The sequence below is a fragment of the Convolutriloba macropyga genome, chromosome 2 (genome assembly GCF_964194025.1).
Source record: "Convolutriloba macropyga chromosome 2, txConMacr16.3, whole genome shotgun sequence".
Classification (NCBI taxonomy): domain Eukaryota; kingdom Metazoa; phylum Xenacoelomorpha; order Acoela; family Convolutidae; genus Convolutriloba; species Convolutriloba macropyga.
Window position 1 is genome coordinate 10,411,752 of NC_134469.1, and position 24,331 is coordinate 10,436,082.

Below are 24,331 nucleotides of genomic sequence, written 5' to 3' on the forward strand. Positions count from 1 at the left end.
TTCGATGGTACATCCGGCTGCAGATTTGGAAACAACTGCTCATTTGCACATATTCCATCCCTGAGTTATCAACGAAACGATGATTACGAGAACAGGAGATACTATGACAATCATAGTACCAACTATGATGGCAATTGTAGGTGAATAGTTAAGCGATAGTTTCTGCTTACATACTTTTTTAATTGCTCTCGAACGAAATTTGACTCGATTATTTTCAACGTGTTTGGTCTTTTTTATGCAGAATTTTTGCTTGACCTTTTCGGTGGCCGTTCAAATGGACGAAAAGTCAAATATACGGCACTGGTATTTTGTTTCAAATGGGCGACAATTACATACAGTCTTTGTGATTGCTCTTACATCGGTGTATTTGCTTGCTACGCTTCCGATAATGTAGTCACGTATATAAATAATAACTAGAGTAGGCTATAAATAAGCGGATCTAGTGCATGTGAGCAATAGTGGACCGCTGTCCATTGCCATGCTTCTCGTGCACTGTGGGATATATTCCGGAAACAATGGCGTGTCACCTAGGAATGTATTGTCGATGGTTAATTTGTCTTTCTTTCACAAGTGTCAGCAGCTGAACTTAGGTGGCGGCAGTTTACTACATTTAAGTCAAATGAAAATTAGGCCAATATCGGTGTAATTTTTCACTAAATTTTATTATAGCGACGCTGTAAGCTGAGCGGAGCTATAGTGCGGTGCTCTTGGTTTTTTCTACTCGAAGAAAAGTATTGGTTTTCTCTCGGTCTTCTGTTTTACAGGAAGTAGTTTTGTTCACGCGGCAGTTTGACCTAATAGCAAAAGTGCAGCCTTCATGGTGAACAGATTTTCGCTAAGCGAGAGAAGTTTTATGATCACGAGCTGCGTTCAGTGAATGATTTTTTGACTTCGAAAAATGCTCTTGAGAGAACGGCGCATATAGATAACCGTTTTTCGTCAGTTTGGCTCATTTTTTTTAACTTGTTATTTGGTTTTTGTAAAAATTCTTGTTGATCGATGCTATATCGATGTATAACTTTATGAAAATCATACCATGATTTTTGCAGAGCCTAGTAATACTTTTCAAGTGTAAAATGGGCTCATTTTTCTCAATTTTGAACTTAATTTTTGGATTTTTTCATTAATTTCTTTCTGTTTGGATCATCAAGCGGAATTTTTTTCTGAAAACATTAATGTATATGGCAACGATCGATTTATGCATTGAACAACTCTTCTGAACATGACTTCTTTTTTGTTTTATCAAATTTTACACATACTCATCCATTTTTTGCATTTTTTCCAATTTTTCCCATTTTTTTACTTTGAAGAAAAAGTCTTTCTGTGCAGTGACAGTGGTTTAATTTTGTGTTATTAATAACTGATTTGTTTTTGTGACAACTTATCTTTGAAATTCGAGGGAAATTTTTTTTAAATATGGAGTATATTTAAAACAGAATGTATTAGTCAACTCCGCATGTGAAAACTGTTTTAAGGTCAAACGGCTGAGCTAATCGAAAAGCAGAGAAGACAGAGTGATTTTCTGAGTGTATTGTTAAAAACCATTCTATATATTAAAAGCGAGAAAAGTAGTTTGGAAAAAATTCGCTAAGAGAACGAATTTTTTTGATCATGAGCGGCTTTTTCAAAACAGTTTCTTTTAGTCTTAATTCCAAGTTTTCAGTCAAAGGTGCTTCTAACAACTATCTGATCCAGTAGTAGTGTGTTTGGAAGCACTTTTGACCAGCTGAAGCAAATATTACACATTTAACTTCAGCCTTTTCTATATTTTCCTATTTTGCCTATTTTAAGCTTTTCTAGGATGTTTTGTATTCTTCTTTTGAAACCTTCGTAATTTTTTTGTAACCTTTGCGGAGTTGTTTGGTTCAAAATAGTTATTGTTGCTGTTGCAGTTTTGGCGGTCGTTGATTATAATTGATAGTTTTTAAATTTTGAATAAAATTGGCTGAATTCGGGCAAAATTTTGACGATTTCTGTATTGTTTTTTTAATCGTTTTTGACTTTCTTCTGAGCTTACGCTTCCTGCTCTAATTTTTTTCATTCAATTCTAAGTTTAGAGATACTTTTAGGTGTTGCTACTATGAACTGACGCTTCAAATCTAGTCATGGCAATTTTCTCAAGCAAATTACAGGAATCTTTTTCAGTTTTTGGTTGTTAACAGTTCCCAACAGTCAATTGACTTTTCTCCCCCTCGTTTTGGATGAGTGACTGATCTAACAGCAAAAGTTGTAAAAATTGTTTGCCGAATAATGGTTGAGACTATTTTTGAAAGCTAAACAGGAATCCTATCACTTTATTAAATTAAGCAATTTTTCTGATTACTTTTTTTTGCTCTTCTTATATTTTAATTGTTGTTTACTACTTTTCAGTCAAATTTTGATTGAGTGACTGTTGTACGAGAGATTGTAATTAACTTTTTCTCAAATTAATCTTTTGGAAATTGCATTTAGCGCGTGCACAGAGCTTTCTACTTTCCGTAAGTAAAGATAATACTACTTTACGGGTTTGTCCGTCGTCTCCTTTCCCTTTCGAGTTGCGTTTTATGAACCCAGTTTATTGGGTTGTCTGTCAATTGTTAATATTTTGTTTTAAACTATCTGTTTAACAGTTTGCTTTACCAATATTTTTCTGGAGTTACCACTAAAATTAAATTTTATCAGGTTGTGTATAAGTTTTTGTCAAACAATTTTCTCATATTTTTCCTGTTTCAAATTGCTAAGTATAATTGTTTAATTGTTGAATATGCTTTACCCCAGTGACGATGGTCACTTTTCTACTTCGAGTCGTTTCTGGAGGCTATGTTTTTGTTTCGTCTGACGCTCTTTTTTGTTTGAAATATTGATCTAGAACATTCTGTCGCTTCACGTTTTCAGTCAGTCTTTCACGCTTGATTGCTTGCTTTTCGCGTTACCTAAATTGCTCGCATTCAGAATTCATGTCTGTTGCTATAACAAAGTTGGTTGTAATATAACAGTGAATAGGGGACCTGTAGCCTAGTGGTTACTGCGGTCGGCTCTTACGCCGGGGGTTGGGGGTCCGAACCTCTTACGTTTTTGTACCCAAAATGCGATGTCTTACGTTTTGCACCCAAAATTGTTCTCAAATGCACACCCCCTTTGAATAAAAGTTCGCCGCGATACCTTTTTTCCAAATCTGTTTCTATCTGTGTTTTACAGCACGCAAATCTATTCTTTCGCAGCAATTCCGGCAATCTTCCGGCTATGTTTTGGATCTATTGTTCCCCCGGCTCAGTGGGCTTATATCTTTTACGCACACCCCAAGCGCAGGTGCTATTTTTGTTACATAGTAACGTGCTGTATAGCAACATATAATTCGTAATTGGGGAGTAAAAACACTGGGGGAAACAGAAGGGAATCAATTGTAAAATATAGTACAGAGGTGACAGCAAAAATAATTGAACGTAGGTAATGCTACCGCTGTAATTTTTGATGTCTTGTATTTTGTAATCAACTCTGCCGTGTTTTTTTAATGATGAGCATTGAAACATTTTCAATCTTAATGAGAAGTGTAATTTTGGTTAAAATTATGTGCAATGCTACTTACTTAAAAAAACACAAGGGCAAACCATAGAAACAGACATTGTTTGCAGTCAATCGCCGAGATCATGATACGAGCAATCATTTTCCAAGTCGTGGACGAATGAATGAGCGACCATATCCAGCCAGAGCTGCTTCCTCAACAGTACAAAGCAACAACTTCGGTTCTAATCACCTAGTCCGTCATCAACAAAATGCCGAGAATTTGGTGTCTATTTCTCGACCGAAACCCCAGTTCGTTTCGCGTTCGGCAGCTATGAACAATATGGGTTTACAATCGGCGATTGATGTTTCATCGCTTGATGAAAATAAAATGCAGTTATGTTTCACAACTGAGTGTGACATCTTAAGAATGAAGTATCCTGAATGTGAAATTTCTACAGATGATAGAACTGTGTTGTCCACATTTGTGTGCACAGACCCTGACTGGGTAAGTATTTTTGTAAACAGATGAGCTATTTAAAAGTGGGAATATGGATGTATTAGTTGACTGCTTCTAAGGAATCGATAGATGCAAGGGGTCAAAACCAACAACTTCCGTTCTTTTGCCGAGCGTTTTACGATTATCTTAGGCTACATAGATGAGTTGTCTTGCAGAATGAGAAAATGTTGCAAAAATCTTGAGCCGCAGCAATTTATGTACACCTATTCCTAGTTATGAAGGTTTCTTGTTGGGCTGTATTTGATCTTAGATCCTCATTTGAACCTTGATTTCGGTTAATAAAACTAGAACAACTTTTCCGCTTCAAAGTGTCCTTAAAGTGGCGTAAGATTTTAGTTCTAGACGCCTTACATGAATGACCAAAAACAAAGTTCCCGTTCAATTGTCTTTATCTCACCCTAATTCAGGTTTCAGCCTTTTGACGTGAACGAAACATACTTACGGATGACGTTTCCTTCGGATTATCCCAAAAGCGTTAGTATTATAATTTAGCATAATTTTGATATAATCTACTGGCATCGCCATCTAAAACAATCAACTGCATAATTTAGGTTCTAGATGTTGAATGTATCCACAATGGGGAAGTACCACGTCATGTCACAAAGTGAGTTACAGCGTATTTTTTGTTGTTGAAGAAACTTCTTCATCAGCCCATAAGGTCAAAATTTTATCCTAGTTATGAGGTTACCAAACTAAATCCGAGGCAGTTGAGCATCCTCGTGTAAAAGGCACTTGAGTGCTAGAGTTGCTACAAAAAACTATTAGCATTGCAGAGTTCGCCCTGGTTCTTATAGAGGGCTATTCTACTAAAGCGAAAAAACTAACACCACCGTTCCTTTTTGCTGTAATTTTTGTTGATGACTGGCTGCAAAATGGTTTCAGTAAATCAACATTTCTTCCGAAATACACAATTAGTGATGTTTACCATCTCGTGGCGTCGTAATTTTTTCATTCCTTGTTTGTGGAAGATCAAGTGATCCAAAACTGATGAGATAGCGAAAAAGTTAATTTGATGTCATTTCAGTCATATCAACAGTCAGCTGAATGATTATATGCAGTCGCGGCAGAGTACGATTGATGAGAGTGGTTTCTCCGTGTTGATGGTGAGACCATTTCTCAAATGGCTGGACAGGAGTATCAAAGACTTCTATTTCAGAGGACTCAAACAGGTCTGTACTTTTGTTGCTTAGAAACCACGATTGGTCCGTGATGGGCATTCAAAGTCACCTACCTTAATCGATTTCAGACAATAATGCTTTAGCTTGATTTCGTCCGTTTCCATGTACAGTCGTTATTCTTGTGGTCTTTTCTGAAGATATTATAATGAAGACCTCGGCGTATTTTTCTCGTAGCCAAAAAAAAATGAAGTTTGTAACTTTTTCCTGTTCGAATTTTCATTATTAGAAATATCTATGGTCTCCTGCGTTGTTTTGCTAATAATCTTAAAGTATCTGATGTCCTATACTACAAACGTTTCATTAAATAAGTAGTAAATATTATCAAACAATTTATTGTCAGAAAGTTCTGCAGAATATTTTCCTTTTTTTCTATAATTTACGTGTTTAGGCTAAATTGAATTCAACAGTAGAAGTCGTCAAAACGAGTAGTAATAAGAATGATTCTTCAGTCGATCACGATGAAGAAAAAACTGATAAATCGCATAAACTTGACAATTTTGTGGCATATCGAAAGACAGACCAAGGACAATCTATAGAAGATGCGCGTGAACAACTAGCCGAACAACTGAAAAGCCAGTCATTACTCGAACACGATGAAGAATATGAGTACTCGTCAAGTTCGGACGAATCGGACTCAGAACGAGACGTCGTCAACCAAACAGACGAGGCCAATGGAGATTCGAGTTTCGGAATTGCAGAACGATGTGGAATCGAGATTGCTCTTCTGGGTTTTGGATTTGAAACTGAAAATACCTGTACGATATCATGCAGAACAATCGGATGCTCTTTTTCATGCTCAAGGAATGACGGAGCTTTTCTGTTCTTCATAGTTTTTTTTCGGTACTTACAGTATACCAAATTGACCAATTTGGTAAAAAGAAAATTTCTAGGAAAATTGCGTGCGGGAGTTGTATTGTAGGGTTGTAAAGTAAGACATCCTATTTTTGATTTCTGATTCAAATACAAACTCGGAGTACGCTATGAAGATTTTTTTTGTAATCATAACATCATTAATGCAATAAAGGGAGGAAAACTTTTGATGGGCCTACAAAATACACAAATTTTCATGGCAGAATGTATAATGTTTTAAGATTGTTTTAAGGTAACAGAAAAGATTCTTTTCAAGATGTGGTGCTTTATTCGAGCTTAAGTTGTTTCCAAACAACGCTTTATCTCAGGACTGTTCAAAGTGCAGGTGTAAAATGATGGTCAACTTTCGACCATCTCTCTTCCATCAGAACTGTAATGTTTTGGGCTATTTTGACACTGAGAATTGTTCACCTTACTTCAACGTGAATGCAACCGACACTCTATGGGCATTCATGTGCAGTAATTGTAACCAGACTACGAATTCTACTGTAAGTTGAATCATCATATTATGTTGCATTAATACTTCGGAAATTTTAACGATTAAAAGGAACTCAATTTTTTTATTACTCGACCACGTTATAACGAAATATGATGAAACTATTGCAAATTTAACGTAAGATTTAATCAGTTTTTCTGTAAATATTTTTCATCATTTACATACAATCGGCCAGTGAAATCTCTGATCTGTTTCATTTTTACCGCGTGAACAATGTTTTGTTTTTAATTGCTCTCGAACGAAGTTCGTAGCAATTATTGTAAACTAGTTGGTCTTTTTTGTATGCAATTTTCGCTTGACCATTTTGCGCTTTTCTTCTCGAACATTCTTTGACTTCTCAAGTGACTTTTTCACGCTTTCCTTCATCATTTTTTAGTGATCTCTATTGCTCTCACTACGATGTAAAGCTTGGTGCCAGAATAAAATCGATTGCAGCATAGCAACAAGAAGGGCTTAATAGCCGAGTGGGCAGTGCTTCTAGTGAGAGAGAGAGAGGGAAGTCATTGGTTCGAATCCCGAAGTGGTTAACTATTTTTGCACCCATACAGAAAAAATTATCTAGGCTACAGCCCCTGAATTAAATTGCATCGCCTGTTGTTCGAGAGCAATACTTCCTACATTAGTCGGTTTTTTTATTAATAGCCGCCGTCAGTCTCACAACAGCTATTATTTAGTCTATATTACTTTACTGTTTTTTTATGAGTGAGTCAGCAAGAAAACCAGAAGTTCAGGTAGTGAATTAAGTTAGAAAAAAATGTTGTCGGTGAATGAACAAATTCGAAGTGTTGTGAAAAGGGAGAGTGTATATTTTGTTGATGCCTCCTCTTTGAAACGAAGAGATATTTTTGGTGTGAAAAAATTTGTGCTAAACGAGCGAAATGTTTGTCCACGTGCGGCTTTTCTAGCTGCTTGGAGGTTTTTGGTGATTCAGGAAACTTTCACGCTAATTTAATGGATAGCGATTACCAGCTTGTTTTTTATTGCTTTAGTGAATTTACAAATTAACAGAATTTAACACTAATGCTCAGAGGTGGTTTCTAATACCATTTACATACAGGCTCTTTTTCAAGCAATATTTTCTGGGAATTTTGTCAAAAAATACTTCTTTCTCAATTTCGTACAGTTTTTTTCCTTTTTTCAAAGTTCGAAATGTATGTGCTTGTCATGGCTTGTGCAAATTTGTCTGTGCAGATTAATTGTCTCAAACGCAGGAAATGATGTGCTCCGTTTGTATTTTTTATTGTAGAAATTGAAAACCTAAATGAATGTTGGAAAATTTGTTGATTGTAATTTTCTTTTTCTCTAATTTTTGTTTCATTTTAAAACTGTTATATTCTCTGCTGTGATGCTTACTGTCATCAGATACTAGTTGGCATCAGATCTGCTTCAGAGATGTTAGTTAGCATCAGTGATGCTTTCTTGAATCAGATACTAGAAAAGCTGATTTTTCACAGAAGAGAGCTTCGAGACGTTTCCGGAATTCTTCGGCTATGTTTTTTTAATTCGTGACGTTTTTTTTCACAGGATGCGAAGTCAATTGCCGCATGTGAAAAAGCAGTGCGAAGGAGAGAGCAGTTCTAAGAGAACGATATTTTTGATCACGAGGCTTTTCCAAAGTTTTTTTTCTGTTCGTTCTAACTAATTTGTCCGCCATGGGTGTTTGTCATAATTATTTGGGTCGATAGTAGTATGTTTGTAAGCATTTCTCACCATATGATGCAAATATTAGGCTTTTTATAGGATATTTAAAGCTATTTTTATCCTGTTGAACACTGCAATATTCTATTTTTAAATGAAATTGTGGTCTTTTGTTGTTGGAGGTTAGTTGTTTTGTTTGATAATCTTGATTTGGGTGCTATAGATTTTGAATTGTGCTTGTTAAAGAGATTGGATTAATGTTGGTGAAATTTTGTTTCGTTCATTTTCAATTTTTTGAGTGTTTTCCTGTTTATAAAATGTGAGCTTTTTGCAAGAGTTTTTTGTTCACTAGTTTAGCGAGAGCGATTTAAAAGGTTTTTTACTTAAATGTGACACTCCAAAATTATGCAGTGCCGTTTATATATAATAAATGAGGTCATTTTCTAATTTTTGTCTTTTTTGTTTTTATTTTCTTAATTGTGTTTGATTTCTCTGACTGGCATATTGGGTCATTGATCGGGTAGATAAAAATTTACAGGGTTAACTAAGCAATTTTTAGTCAATTTTTGAAACAAAAATGCTTCTTCTCCATTGCTAGGTTTTTCTCCGCGTCAACCGTTTTTAGTTTTTTTTATTTCAATTGATTTTCGTTTATTCAGTGCTAACTATTTTGGGGGCAAGTTTTTTTGCCAATGATTGTTTCGGGGTCGCAACTTGTGGCGATACTTTTGATGATTTCTATCATATTTTAACATACCTGTCTTCTCTATTATATTTTTCATTCTTGTTGCAACATAATAACCATAAATGAGCAGAGGCAAATTTTGTTGAGTGAATAGGTGACTGGGAGTTGAAAAAATGTCTACTTTGGTTCGGGTCCGGTGTCTTGTGGCTCTCTTCTTTTGAAGATCTCTACACACATTGCAATCATTTTTTAAGTCAAGTTGGAGTAGTGATTTTGTTCACGCCGAAAGAGTATACGGACCGAAAAAGCGACTGGTTTTACGGAAGTGACGTATTTCCACAAATGTTAAAGTTGAGTAAGAAAACCGTGGATGAACAAAGTTTTGCTTTCTCGCTAGTTATTTTTTTGTTCACATCCGGCATTTTTACTCGATTTTTTTTTCGTTTTTCAGATTTTTTGGATCGAATATTTTTTAAATGGTTTCTCAAATCCATTCATAGTCCGTTCTAGGTCTATTTTTTGTAAAAATTCTTTGAATTGTAGGCCAGGACTTGTCGTGCTATGTTTTACGTTTCGATTGCGTTTATGTTTTCACTTAAGTCAAGACCTTCACGTTTGTAATCTGACTCTCCTCACTCACTGTTTAAATTGAATGGATTTTAATTTCTTTCACTGATTCAGTAACGCAAAGTAGTGTATACGGTCACGGTCAAAAGATTTCAAACATGTAAAAAATATTAATCAATGATGTTCGTAATGATGTTCGAGATCTCTAATTGTTATGTTTTAATTTGATTGGAAATTTTTTTGGGATTTCGGATGAATTGTTTCAGGCGGTGAATGCAGAAGAGGTGAAGTTAGTGTTCTGTCACAGTTGTCACCAGAAGTATGAAGTGAAATACTCCGGGGTCAAATTCAAAGACCTCTTTGTACGCAACTCTGCGCTTCCCAGTTAGTATGTTCGAATTAGGAGGATAAATATTTTGCAGTTCAGAGGTCCGGTCATTATTGTTCTTATGCACGTAATAAGTAAAGAAGTCTGGTTCTGGTGGTTAATTAATGTACTTATAACAGGTAAGGTTCACTTCAAGAATTGAGCTTTGTATTGAGTGTATTATCATCGCTAACATATCAGATCAACGCTAAAAACATGTTTTTTGTTTTCAACGCAGTTAGCATTGATCTAAAAATTTAACGCAGTCTCCGCCAATCTTATTTATTTTTGCCGTTATTAGGGTTGAAACCTTGGCTATGTCAAGCATAATTAATTGACCAAGATTTGCTGACAGTTATTTTTTTTAAACTCTAAATCTTTGTAAATTTGCAGAACGGAAAATTTTTCTCGTTAAATTTGAGGTCTCTGATGAGAAATGTGGATCACAAAATAATTTTTCAGTAGTATTTCAAGATTAAGGGTTGATGAGGTAGAATTTGTTCAGTGGTCACAATGTTTTGCAGTATTGCTTCGCTTTTGATTTAATTCACGTTCTTTTATGAAGAGATCAAAGAAGTGAAGCCGAATGACGGGAAAGGGAAGCAGAAACAGAAGGAGTTGTTGAGTCTGGTGCCCGGAGAACCTCTGCCCAAAAGGGGAACGTGCAAGCACTACCGCAAAAGCTACAGGTATCATAACTGTTTGTGTATTTAAATATGAACAAATTGATTTAATCAATTGTTTTCTGGCAAGGACATATTAGTAGCTTCGCGCATTGATACAAAATGAATGTTTTTGCAATTTTATATTCAATTTTATATTTCCCATTTCGGACAATATTTGGAATAAACTATGCCCATTTATGTGTGTAGTTGTATTGGCGACCTTGAAATGTTATTTCACATTCACAGCCAGAGCAGGGCCCTAGGAGCGGATAAAAGTGATGAAGAAGAAACTGTTTGAAGGCAAGCCTACTGCGCTATAGCTTTCATTTCATTTTATCTATCTGCTTCGCCTATAATCTTCGGGCAATTTGTAATTGTATATCATTATTTAGCGGACTGGTGTTGCATTGATTTGGAGAAAGGTGCCCTCGCTTAGAATTTTATTTCAAATTTTCATGCTCGATTATCCAGTGGATGCATAAATGTTGGATTATTTAGGTGGTTGCGTTTTCCCTGCTGTGGGCGTGTGTACCCCTGTGATATTTGCCACAATGATGCAGAAATGCACGAGATTGAATTCGCAAACAGGATGATTTGTGGATTCTGTTCTAAAGAACAGGTTAGTTTTGCGAATTAATATTACTATTATTAATTTTGCAAACGGGTTATTGGCAAATTAATATCTAAGAACAGGTCTATTAATTTGTGGATTATTGTACGGTGTGTTCAAAGCACATGGTTTGATTATGCCTTTTTCTTTGTCTTTAAAATTCCCATTTCGCACGCATTTTGGAAAGATAAAAGGTTAGCATATTAAAGCTTTTGAGCAGTAGATTTGCTTCACAAAAAAGTTCTTTCCGAAAAAAGTGAACAGTTTCGACACCCAGTCACACCGATGGATTCTAATTTCATTCTTATTAGAACACTTTTTGTCCAATTTTTGCTTATTTCTCTTATTTTCTAATATCTCATTAATTAGATTTAATCAATCGTGTCGGGCGCGTAACTGTATAATTTGGCCTTTTTATTTAAAAAATTTAGCAAATTTAATGTTAATTTAATCAAATAAAGGATAGTTTGACGCCAAATTATGTAGCCCAACTTCGGCTACGTTGGCTTTAAATACCCAATAGAACAGATTGCATAATTTGTCTTGTAGGATTGTTTTTGCGAGCTTTCATTGTGTCCCAAAACGTTTTAAAAGTAGGTTTCTTCCATATTATATATATATATATATATATATATATATATATATATATATCTCCAATTACAGCCATTTTTAGTAATTAATAGCCTATTATAGCGGGCCTAAGGTTTAAAATTCAAAAGAATTTGAATTCTATTGGTGCGCTGTCTTTTTAGGACTTGAAAAGGAGTCTTGATGGAGCGTCTTTTTCTGTTTAATGATTTTTTGGAGTGTTTAAATCGGGATATAAAGTTAATACCGCACGTGAAAACTAGGTGTTTGTTTCAATCAGCTGAAAGAGTTGAAGAGCTAAGAGAAGAGAGTGATTTATTGATCGCTGATTTATTGGTACTGCATTTTTGAGAGAGAGCGAGAAAAGTTGGTGTGAAAAGATGTCGTTGATTTGATTTTGTTGATGCCAATTTTGTTTATGGTCAGAGAAATTTGCCTAAATTCTTTCAATTTTCGCTTTTTTCTCTTTTGGATTTTTTCTGCCTACTTTGTCGTTTTTTCTGCTCTCATCTTCATCTTCAATTATCTTCATCTTCAAAACTACTGTTAGTACAATAAACTTCAAAAATGTGCGCTCAGTAAACGAAAAAAAATTAAGTGATTGATAGGTTGTGCCAATTGTACAAATTCTGCACTTTTTTAATTAATAGCCGCCCTCATTTTCTGAGTTGGCTATTATAGTGTTCTATTTTTTCACTTCGTCGATCAAAAATTTGTTTCGCTTTACCTTAGTTTGCAACTTGAGCTTGTCCAACGTTTTGCATGATATCTTTTTGACTTCTCTAGGCTAGTTTCATTCTTCGCTCATTCTACTTGAACTGTTATTAAAATCAGCATTGAAAAACAAAATCATAATAGAAACGTGATAGAGCCCAATTTTAGATGCCCGCTACTTCAACTTTGTTCTTATAAGTTTTAGTTAACATTTCTAATGCGTTTTGGCATTGATGCTAGTCTCTGCATCGTCTTATTAAGAATTTTAGCGAGCTAACAACATGCATATCATTCATTACATGCATAACTACGCAATCCAATCAAAATGGTTTGCTCTATGTTTATGAACAACAATGAATTCCTCTCACTGTTTCTCTGTTCCTTCAATACCAAGCGGTGTTTCCAAGCGGAGAATCATTGGCGGCTGTTTTGCGGCAAACTGCCGGGTACGTTTGTTTTTTTTTAATAGCCGCGTCAGCAATTCCATGCGGCTATTATAGCGCTCCTAATTTTTTAAACTTCGTCTAACAGATTTTTGTTTTGTCTTACCCTGACTTCTTGGAATTGACTTTTTCTATGACTTCAGTGAATTCTACTGCTTTGCAGTTAAAATTTGTGTTCGTGACGTTATTTCTGCCTTTAGGTCAATTGCGTGACTTACCTCACTCAAAAAATGACTTCTGAAGTCACTTATGGAACTTAAGGTTTTATGAACGTTTACTAATTAAAGATCAACAGTGTGCATCTAAGTACTGCCAAACTTATATGCCCCAATTCCTGAGTAATGGAGTCTTGAGTTTTAATATCGAATATTAATTTTGAGAAAGCTCCATTAGAGCTTTTTCCTTGTAAATCAAATGTTTCTCATAAAAATGACAGTCCGAATCTAACCCAAAAAGTCTAGTGGTCTATTAAAAAAGCTGGTGGTCGATCTTTCAATCTCATTTCTTTAGTTGTTTCAATTCATGGTAGGCCACAAGCGTCTATCGCGGCTATTTTCTGGCAATCTGGCTATGTTTTAATTTTTAGTGTGTTCCATTGTGCTTTTTTGCTAAGTGGATCAGCCGAAAGTGTTTTTTTTTTCTGGTGTGTTGCTGGGAACTTTTATCAACTCTGCGATTTTCAAAGAGAATTTGAAAATAATAACAAATTTTAAGATTGGGTTCTTCATTTTTTTTTTTGGTTGGTTTTTCTGCTTTCTCGGGATGTATTTTTTGTCCCTTTTTTATTGTATGGTAATAATCTGTCAAAAGTAAGCTCCTAATGTCAGACAATCTGTTTTTAAACAGATTTTCGGTTTTTGAGAGCAATTGTTTTTTCACGTGCAGAAATTTAACTTCGTTTTTCGATGTTTTTCGCTTCCTTTTTGCACGCATACGTTTAATAGACAATACGCTTTTACTATTGATGTATAGTTGCAGTTGTTTAAGCCACAAAAAGGCAACTAGTGGCTTGCATAGATTTTGACGTTATTTGTCTTCACAAAAGTGACTCGGATTTTTGCCTCTTTTGTTAGTTAGTCATCAATGATAATTCTCAATGGGATCCTTGTGAGGCCTGATTAAGTTTATTTGTGGATCTGAGTTGAAGATTAAGTTTTCACACTGACTGTTTCCGGAAAACTATTGGGGTTTTTTTTAGATTTTTCCATCTTTTTTTTGTAGTTTTTTATTTTATCATTTGGTCTCATTATGGACAGCTTTCAATGGCACTCTGTTGAGTCCCATTGTGATCAATTTAATGATTTTTTTCATAACGGTTCTCACTGCTTTGACACCACTTGCTTTCAAAAGATATTTATTTTTGGATTTTTCCCTTTGTAGTTTTTTTTTGTTCTGCCACTTAATCTCATTTTTGATGAGTCTCATTGACCTTTATATTAAGAATGTTTGGGTTGAGTGACTTGGATTTTTGCCTCTTTTGTTAGTTAGCCATCAATGATAATTCTCAATGAGATCCTTGTGAGGCCTGATTAAGTTTATTTGTGGATCTGAGTTGAAGATTAAGTTTTCACACTGACTGTTTCCAGAAAACTATTGGGGTTTTTTTTAGATTTTTCCATCTTTTTTTGTAGTTTTTTATTTTATCCTTTGGTCTCATTATGGACAGCTTTCAATGGCACTCTGTTGAGTCCCATTGTGATCAATTTAATGATTTTTTCATAACGGTTCTCACTACTTTGACACCACTTGCTTTCAAAAGATTTTTATTTTTGGATTTTTCCCTTTGTAGTTTTTTTTTGTTCTGCCACTTAATCTCATTTTTGATGAGTCTCATTGACCTTTATATTAAGAATATTTGGGTTTATATAATATCTACAATATTGAAATGCCGGTCTCGGCAACTTGTTAAAACGACTTGTTTAAACAATTTTGAGGATTTTTTTGATGGTTTTTGTTTTCTGGTTATTCTTCATCGATAGGTCGTATTTGCTCTCCATTTGCGCATAATTGAACTTATTTAATAGCTTAAATTGTTATAATAATTTAGTTGACTGTCACGCCATTTGTTTTTGACAATTTTTAAACTTCTAATTGTTGCCTGCATTTGAAACTAATTTTGTTGCTCAATTATTTCCTTTTAATTTAATAGTTGACTTCTGTTGATGGATAGTGCAATAGATGTTAAAGAGTTCAAGATTTGAGCGAGGTGTTTCATTGACTTCGATGCCTTTTTTGCAGTGACTTGTCCAAATAGTTTTTTTTTTGCCAAATGTATTGTTCTTTTACTTTCTCTCCAGTGATTTTCTAGAAACTCGTGTTTGCTTTCTAAACTCACGTTCTGAAAAGGATTTTTGAGGTTGAAGTTGTTGGCATTATAACTTCAACAACCCTAGTTTTCTCATAGAAATGAAAAAAAAAATGGTTTGCCGATTTTAAGTTTTCTGTTTAATAGCCGCCGTCAGCCTCTCAACGGCTATTATTTAGGCTCTCTCCTTTTTTAAATTCGCTTTACCTTTTTTGATCACGTTTGTCATTTTACATAAGTCACGATTTTCACGTTTGACATGACTTACTTCACTCACTGTTGCAACTAAATGAATTTTTGATTTCTTTCGCGTATTGAATTACGCGATGTAGTGAATACGGTCAAAGTCAAAAGAGCAAAATCAAAAGTTCAAAAGAAACAGGATATACATATAAAGTATGACCTCACTTTATATGTATATCCTGTTTCTTTTGAACTTTTGATTTTGCTCTTTTGACTTTGACCGTATTCACTACATCGCGTAATTCAATAGTTCATTATAGCGAAAGTAATAGTGCATTAGGTTATCAAAGTTCATTAAAGCGAATGCTACCTGTCGTTAGTATTATGCTTAATAGCGTTCAGTTTAGAAGTTGAATTAAGTAAAAATTTTAGAATCTAACCGAATATGCAAAATTTTGCACCAAATAAAAATTTTTGACACTGAGAAAAATTCTATCTCTTATTGTTTCCTTTTTCTGTTTCAATCCCAATGTGCGTCAGGCGGTTCAACGGCGGCTGTTTTGCGGCAATTTGCCGGCTATGTTTACGTTCGAGGATGTCTTGGCATCCGACTTGTTTGTTATTGAAGGATGTTCTTTTAAGGAGATTGATATTGCTGTTTTCGGTTGCCTCAGTTTTTTGATATTTTTACTTCGCCAAATTAAATTTTTGTTGAACATTTTGCTTAGAATCTTTTTGTCTGCTCTAGGTTTTTTTCACTATTCTTTGATTCTGCTCAAATTGTTTTTAAACAGCAGTTGCTTAACAGAGCAATCTAAAATGACAAGAGTCACTAACGAAAATGAAATCAAAAGAGGAAACGGGATAAACTCATAAAGCCCAATTTAGATGCCCGCTTTTTGAATTTTTCTTAGTCGTAGCTAATATTTCTTGTGCTTATTGGTATTGATATTAGCCTTTTTATGGCATAATGAAGAAACAGGGGATAATTAATTGCTCTTGAACGAAGTTCATAGCAATTATTGTACCGTGTGTGTCTTTTTTTAGTTAAAATTTTTGCTTGACAATTTTGACTTTTCGAGTGACTTTTACGCCCTTGACTTTTTGCGTTTCGCGTGACCTAAAATTCTCTCTCAATCACAATTTCAAACAGCTGAACTCAATTGGCGGCAATTTAATACTAAAAGTCAAATGAAAAGTGCGCCGAAAGTGGTGCCATTTTTTACTTTAAATCTTAATAGTGGTATATGTTGAATGTACCACTAATAAGAACCTCGAATGTTGTTATTTGAAGCCCACTTTTGAACTTCTTAGTCCTATTTAGGCTCCCCCTCCCCAAATATGAATTTTTTGGGGCGCTGTCTTAAAGATATTTTCACATATTTTGATAGTTGTTGAAGTCAAGTTGACGTGATAATTTTTGGCCACTTCAAAGTTGAGCAAAAGATGGGTGGTCGTGGTGTTGAGGCATGAAATGTTTCCACACTAGTTTTTAAAGTACAGTGTCATAACGGTGTTTCGTTAAAAATTTTGCTTTGTCGTCAATTGGTGTTATTCACATGCGGCAACCTGACTTTGGTTGTTTTTTTCGAGTTTTTATCATATTTTTATTAAATTGGTTTCTCAGTCCCTTCATTGTCGATTATAGGTCTATTTTTGTTTAGTCAGTGAAACTTCATTGGTTTGTCGGCCAGGACTTGTCCTGTTGCTTTTATTTCCTCGCCAAGATTTTTGTTACGACCATATGACGTCACGGTTACTTCAAATCTGCTTTTCATTCATGCAATTGCGACTGAATTTTAAGCGTTACCGCAGTTTTCGTTCTTAGTGGAGCGTATTTTTTCAGTCGCGTGATTGCTTTTTTCTTTTTCTTCTAGCTATGTTTTCCATTTTTTAATCTTCTTCTGGAGCTCATGTGTAGTTTTTCAGAACCAGTTTTTCTATTAAAACCTTTGTCATCTAATATAATTTTAAAAGTGAAATTTTCACAATTTTTTTACAATTTTAAATACTTCAGAAAAGAATAATCTATTAAAGAAATACTTCTGAATGGTTGTCAAAGACATAAATACAATAGTGTACGCCAACAAAAGGAACTTTTCTGAACAAGTTCTTAAAAACTGGTTTACAAATGCCGGACGTGAGCAAAAAGAAACTTTTCTCGCTGGTCGACAAATTTTGCTTGCCTGCGTTTTCTAACTCACTCTCAACAGGCTTTTTAAACGTTATAAGTACCTTTTCTCTCCTGTGTTCAAATTAACTTTGTTCAAAAGAAATTTTTGTCATACGCTGGATTGACTTTATTTCTTTTTCCAACCATTCGTCTCATTACGAAATTGATCAAAGTAACTGCGCTTCTTGTATAACAAAATTTGCGTAGTTTATTTCCCAAAAAAATATAGGTGCCTTGGAATTTGTTCTGAATTCTAAGCACGCACAGAAATACAGGAAGGCTCAGTAATGTGCGTTCGCAATTAATATTTTGACCTCGATCGGTTGGGTTCGTTTCTGAATCGAATTTTTCTAAATAATGAATAGTAGTTAATTGTGTGAAATTTAAAGGTTAAGGTATTCTCAAATTAGGACCAACTTAAATATCAGTGCGGTGAAACCAGCGAGGTTTATCTATTTTACTCCACCAGAATGAGCGAAAATTTGACACATTTGACTTGTCGAAAAGATGAAATCAACTGACAATTTTGCAAAGAGAAAAAACGATTAGGTCAAGTAAACACATAATTTAGCAACAAAATAAAAATTGGATTCTGAATTCAATTTCTTTTCTCTTTGCAAACCAAATTTCAAAGACTAATGTCTTTAAAGTAGCATAGCTTTTTAATTACACCTCTTGATTGACCCTACTTAATTTCAATTAGGTTTTTAATGCTCATTTTATATTTATTGAAAGAGTTATTCAGTCAGTTTACTCTAAGTCATGTACGCGCATGAATTGACGGCGAATGCTAAGTAAGCCGATAGGCAAGCAAGCCGACAGAAAAGCAAGCCGAAAGTTATGTAATAGTTATGTAATCTATCAGAAATAATACCTTGTCAGCCGTTACAATCAATACTGCGCGTAGTATTGTAGTGCATAATGTATTCCAATGCACCAAAGAAACAAAAATGCGTTAATTTTTAGACATCTAGTGGGTACGGGCCTCAGCAGACCGCTGTCCATGGCCATGCCTCTCATCCGCTGTGGGATGTAATCCGGAAATAGCGAGCCGGTTATCGCGGCGAAGCGCGCCCGCCAGGGGCATCTTAAAATACGGGTATCCGAAAATTTTTCGGCTTACTTGACCTCATTTTCAAAATTCGGCTTGCTTGCCTATCGGCTTGCTTGGCCGACACCTGAATTGACAAATGATGGACTTGAAACCTACTACACTGCCTGCTTTAATAAATGACTTAGGAAACAAAATCCCTGTAATATTTGATCACCTACTGGAAACGTTAAATATGTTCTTATTCCTTTACAAAGCCAACAGAACCTATCATTTACAAGATTCAGGGATAAGACAACAAAAAGGACATCAGATTTAGTCACAAGTTAACAAAATGTACGGAAAATACGGGCAAGAAAGCAGTGTGAGCGTCATAAAATTAATCGGCTACCCATTTATCGATTGGAACAATAGGGTGTATGCACAATAAAAACATTTATCAGCCTTGAAAGAATCTGCAGAAATTGAAGAGAAAACGACAGCGAACTAAAGTTTATTTAACTCAGTTTACCGCAAGTGAAAAAATTTATCTAGAAACCTTAAATTTGTTCAAACGACTATTTCTCTTCATTTTAATATCAAATTGAAATAATTTTTGTTGCTTTCAAACAACTCAGTTTTCTTCCGTTAAATTCCAGACTTACTGAAATCACGACTTCTAATATACGACAAAAAGTCGAAAAAAGTGGGGCTCAAAACTATTCAGAGACGAATAATGCCTGTTTATGGCATCGTGGTCATTATTAGCAATACATTTTGTCACATGATCACAAAAACTTAATAACCCCCCGTAAAGGAAGAAGTTCGCAAAATCCTCGCTAAGAATATTCTATAGTTGACTGGTATTCCAATGATGTTACAACTTCATTGGAACACCAATCAACTATAGAATATTCTAAGCGACGATTTTGCGAACTTCTTGCGAGGATTTTGCGAACGATAAATATATCTATCGACCAAAATTGGTGGAACAAAAAACCCTGTTGAGTATATAGAACCCCTTCACCAATAAAGGGGGTCGGAGCAATAAATGCTAATCAGAAGTTCTTACTAATTGAGACTTTTTTTCCTAATCTACGGTTTTGGTTTGGAAAATAGAGATTATTAATTCTAACTTCTCATTATTTTTTTCTTTCGTTCTTGTTTAGCTAGTAGAGATTATACGTATGTGTTTGTGATACAGGGTTATCAGAAGAGCAAAGCATGTGCTGGATGTAGTAAGGAGCTGGCTGGTACGACTGGATCTCACTGGGAAGGAGGAAGAGGCTGTCGCAACCAGAAGAAGATGAACAAGTATGGAATCCTCACTAATTAATTTTTACCTTGAAATGAATTTTACGCTGCTATTTCAACCTTTAAACACCCTACACCCTTAAAAAGTTGGAATATTAGGCACCGCAAGAAAGTTAGGTATTTTTATGCTCAGAACTGTAAAAACGTATTATGTTGAGTTCGTTCTCCGAAATATTTGCGTTTTGAAACAGTGTAAGAGTGTCTTGGGGGATTACTTCTAGGAATCTTAGTTACTAATCACTTACTGAGTTATCCTTGCTAAGTTTTAATCAACATCAGTTTGCAACGCCATGGTAGCAGTTGCAGAAATGGGTTTCTGAATTAAATTCAAATTGAGAATTTAGGAGAGTTTAGAAGATTGTTTTTAGGAGAGATAAGGGTATTTAATCCAGGCGATCAAAATTTTAAATCCAAGAGTACCTACTACTTCATGGCGCTCGCCTTCATTATCCATAGACATTTGATTTCTGAGTTTCTTCATAAATTGAACACAAAAACTGTCTCAAATTTAATGCAATACTTAGTATTCAATCGTATTCAATATTGCAATATTCAATGGAAACATTTTGAATTTACTTAATTAACGTGCGATTTAATTCACTGATATTTGAACAATTTTCACTCAAACTACCTATGCAAGTTAGGCTATGTGATACATTACGAAGTAGGGTTTCTTTTTTACATGGCTAGAGCTAAAGAACGGAATTAGACATGTCATGTACACAGTGTAGCATTCTGGGCTGTTTCAGGAACGACTCTCAGAAATACAGAAACAGAAATAAAACAGTGGCCAAGAAAAACGTGGCCTCAAATAACAGCAACCCATCTGGTTCCAAAAAGTGAAACGAGAGAATATATTGCATATCTAACTTAGCCGCTCAGAACCTGACTATAACGGAAGGTTTTTATTCTGTCGTAGATTACCTCGTGTTCGGTAAACTTAGTAATAGTATTCTGTAATTGACTTAATTGTAAGCTAATTTATTTTTTGCTGTCAAATTTTTTTGACAAGAAGGCTAGGACACGCATGAACTACTCAATGAGCTCAGTATTAAATGAGTTTTTGTTTAATGTTGGGACCAATTTCAAGGATGTTTGCAAAAAAAGTAATTGAGCTTTGCAAATCAAAATAGATATGGGACGAAGAGAAAAAATTTTCAAGATTTTCTTGTATTTAAACCAACATTTAGACAAAGACAAAGAAGAGATAAGTGCATTTTGGTGAAAAAAATTGGACAAAAGTGTGACCACAAGTATTACAACCACAACAAAACACAGAAAAATCAATATATCTTGGCTGTTATGGCATTACCAGTAGTTGATGATGTGAAGCAACTTTCGCAAGGAAAACATTAAGTACAACAGAATTTTCAATTTTTATTTGCTCTTGAACGAAGTTTGAAGCAATTATTATAAACGTGTTGGTCTTTATGCAAAAATTCTCTCATTCACAGGTGTCAGCAGCTGAACTCAAGTGGCGGTAGTTCACCACTAAAAGTCAAATGAAAAGTGCGGAGAAATTGGTGGAAATTTTTACTTTAAAATTTATCAGTGGACCCCTCTACTTAGCGCCGGGTCAATATATTTGTTTTAATCACACCATTGTCGGTGAAGCCCTTTTTGTGATGCTAACAAAGATTCAACTGTTATTGGAATCAGTCATTGTAAATAGTGTCCCTCTTTAATTCATGTCCCGATTGCTGATTTTTCTGTTTTTATCGGTAACCTCATGGTAAAGTCAACTCGCGCGTAGAAAGTAGATTTTGATTCCCAAAAAAATGAGAGCAAAGAGAATGAATGGGCATCGATTAGTTACTTACCCGGATACTTAATTTTTATAGCTGAATTAGTTTTCGATGGAAAATGTGAAGTGCTAGGGCCTTATGGGAAATCTAATTTTCTTTGCTTATTTTATTGCATGATGAATATAAGAGCGCTTTTTACCCTTATTGCTTATTCAACATGATCAAAATATCCGTAAAGCTTCTTTTTAGATTAAAATGGGGTGTATGTGTAGTTAATTGGATGCACTTGAGGGTCAACTGTTCTCAGAAATTGTTACCTGATGTTTTTGGGTTAGTTTTGTGAACAAAAGAGTAACCTTAGGCTTGTTGAAAAAAATCATTGAGGTTGCAATTTGTACACTTTAAATATAATCTGCAATGAGAAAATTTTTGTTCTCCGTTTCTCCTGTTGTCAGCTTTGCTTCAACTTAGGCAATTGAATGCGGCACACGGTTGAATACGGCAACCTATTAGCTGCAGCATCAGTCACGGTTTATTTCGATTATACTCGGGTTTGACCATTGTTTTTAATAGCCGCCGTCAGCCTCTCAACGGCTACTTATTTAGGCGCGCTCCTTTTTTACAAACCAAGAATTGGATTGTATTGGGTTTCTGTCTTTTTATTACAATCCATAAATTGGATTGTATTGGTTCTCTGACTTTTTTTTTGTAAGATGTGTTCACACCTTTTTTCGTGACTTTGAGCTCTCAAAACGGGATAAACAGGTTAAGCTCAGCGGGCATCAAGTTTCATTAGAAGCCTTAGCCGCGTTTATTAGTCCCTCATGTGCTTAGGTTGATGAAGCTAGTGGGATGTCCGTAATTCATGGTTAAAAGGTCATTTTTGGGAGATATTAGGCGCAAAATGTTACAATTTTTTTGCGTTTATTGTCATTTTTCACAATTTTTTGTTGAACCAATCCAAAATTGAGATTTGTATAAGTTGATCAAGGTATTTTTCAAGAAATAATTAATTTTGATGACCATTTTAGGAGCTAGATGTTTTAGTACTCGAAACCTAAACACTCAAATTTATACTAACTTTTCACAAGTCTTTCAAGCTTTTTTGAAAATTTTTCTCATTTTTTGAGTTCTTTCAGACCTAGGTGTTAAGGAACCTCCTCTAGGGTTTGATAATAGGTGACTGAATTATTTCTAGTGCTATTGAAATGGTTTTCAAAATTTTAGCAATTTTTTTATGAAACGCAATTTTTTTCAAGTTAATTTGAAAATTCTTATATTTTTTAGGTTTCTCAGCCTCGAGGACGAAGGAATCTCCTCGAGGGTTTCATTGTAAATTACTGCATGGCTTCTCGTGTCAATGAATTAGTTTTCAATTTTTAATATCACGAAGTTCAGCAGTTTTAAAAATAAAACTTGCAAAATTTTCAAGATTTTTTTGCCAGCGAGTTTTTCCGGAACCATGAGACCAGGAACCTCCTCTAGGGTTTAATACTAAGGGTTTGATCAAAAGGTAGTGAGGGTTTGAGCAAAAGGGTTTCATAGTAATAAGTTGCTGAAGGGTTGTAGAGGTAATAGATTGAATATCAATATTTTAAAGACACGAGTTTTAGCAATTTTTTGATAAAGTTTAAATTTTATTAATTCTGAAAATTAATATGTCTGATTTTTTAAGGTATGCAATCGTTTTAAAATTTTTCGAATTAAAATTTTTAAATTTTTTTTTAATTTTCTGAGTTTGACGATCTTTACTGGCAAACGAAACTTTAAGTTTTGCACATGGGTTACAGAGACACAAAAATGTTTTGAACTTTTTTTTCACTGCCAAAATTGGAATTTCTTCTTTTAAAAATTTGCCTTTTTCAGTTTTTTTGGAAGCAGTTGTCACATTTACCTTTATTTACAAATAAAGGTGTGTGCTTGAGTTAATGAGTATAATGAATTGTAGTATGTTTGGTCTTCAGGGTAAAAACCTCAAGATTTTCAGCAAAAAAAATTTTGTTGAGTTTGTTTGATTATTTTAATCTCTCAACTTTCACACTATCTTTTTGACTGGGATTTTTCAATTGATCTGCTTGCCAGGTACATAATTTCTCATTTTTTCATTCAATTCTTCGGATTGTATTTCAGGACTTGTCCGGCTATGTTCTTTTTGTAAGAATTTTTCACACAATTTTCGTGACTTTGATCATTCGAAACGGGATTAACAGGTAAGGCCAGCGGGCTTTAACCTTCATTAGAAGCCCTAAGGTAGTTTTAGTAGTCTGCTAAGTGCTTAGAGTGCTGCTTAGAAGACCTAAATTTAAGGTTAAAAGTTCACTTTTAGGAGTTTTTGAGCGCAAAATGGTGCAAAATTTTACATTGTTATTTTTCGAGTTTTTTGTTTGATTAGTCTTGATTTGACGTTTGTGAAAGTCGATAAAGGTCTTTTGCAAGATGTAATTACTTGCTTTGGCTTTTTCATCAGCTTTATGTTGTGGTAATGCAAACATATTCACGATAAATGATATTAAGTTTTGCAATTTTTTTCAATTTCTTCTTTTAAATCTTTTGTCTTTTTTGGGTTTTCTGGCCTTAGGGGCCATAAAACCTCCTAGATAGTTTGAAAATCAGTTGCTGCACAAAACTGCTGCTGCTTTAAAAAAATTCCACTTTTCGAAATTTTTTGAAAATTGTTGGAATTATTCCAGTCTCAAGTTGTTGGAATTTTTCCAGTCTCAAGGGCCAGAAAAATTCCTCTACGGTTTGATAATAAGTTTC

At 34.6% G+C, this 24,331-nt stretch overlaps 1 protein-coding gene across 1 annotated transcript; it reads left to right on the top strand.

Moving 5' to 3' along the window:
* On the top strand, positions 1-20,825 carry LOC142356346 (uncharacterized). The gene is made up of 12 exons (XM_075408279.1): positions 1-140; positions 3,612-3,988; positions 4,415-4,474; positions 4,552-4,604; positions 5,025-5,169; positions 5,567-5,974; positions 6,300-6,536; positions 9,701-9,818; positions 10,367-10,490; positions 10,965-11,085; positions 19,717-19,826; positions 20,576-20,825. The coding sequence occupies exons 1-12, from the start codon at positions 80-82 to the stop codon at positions 20,667-20,669; spliced, it is 1,908 nt and encodes a 635-aa protein (XP_075264394.1). The 5' UTR covers positions 1-79; the 3' UTR covers positions 20,670-20,825.
* Positions 20,826-24,331: the final 3,506 nt, after the last annotated feature.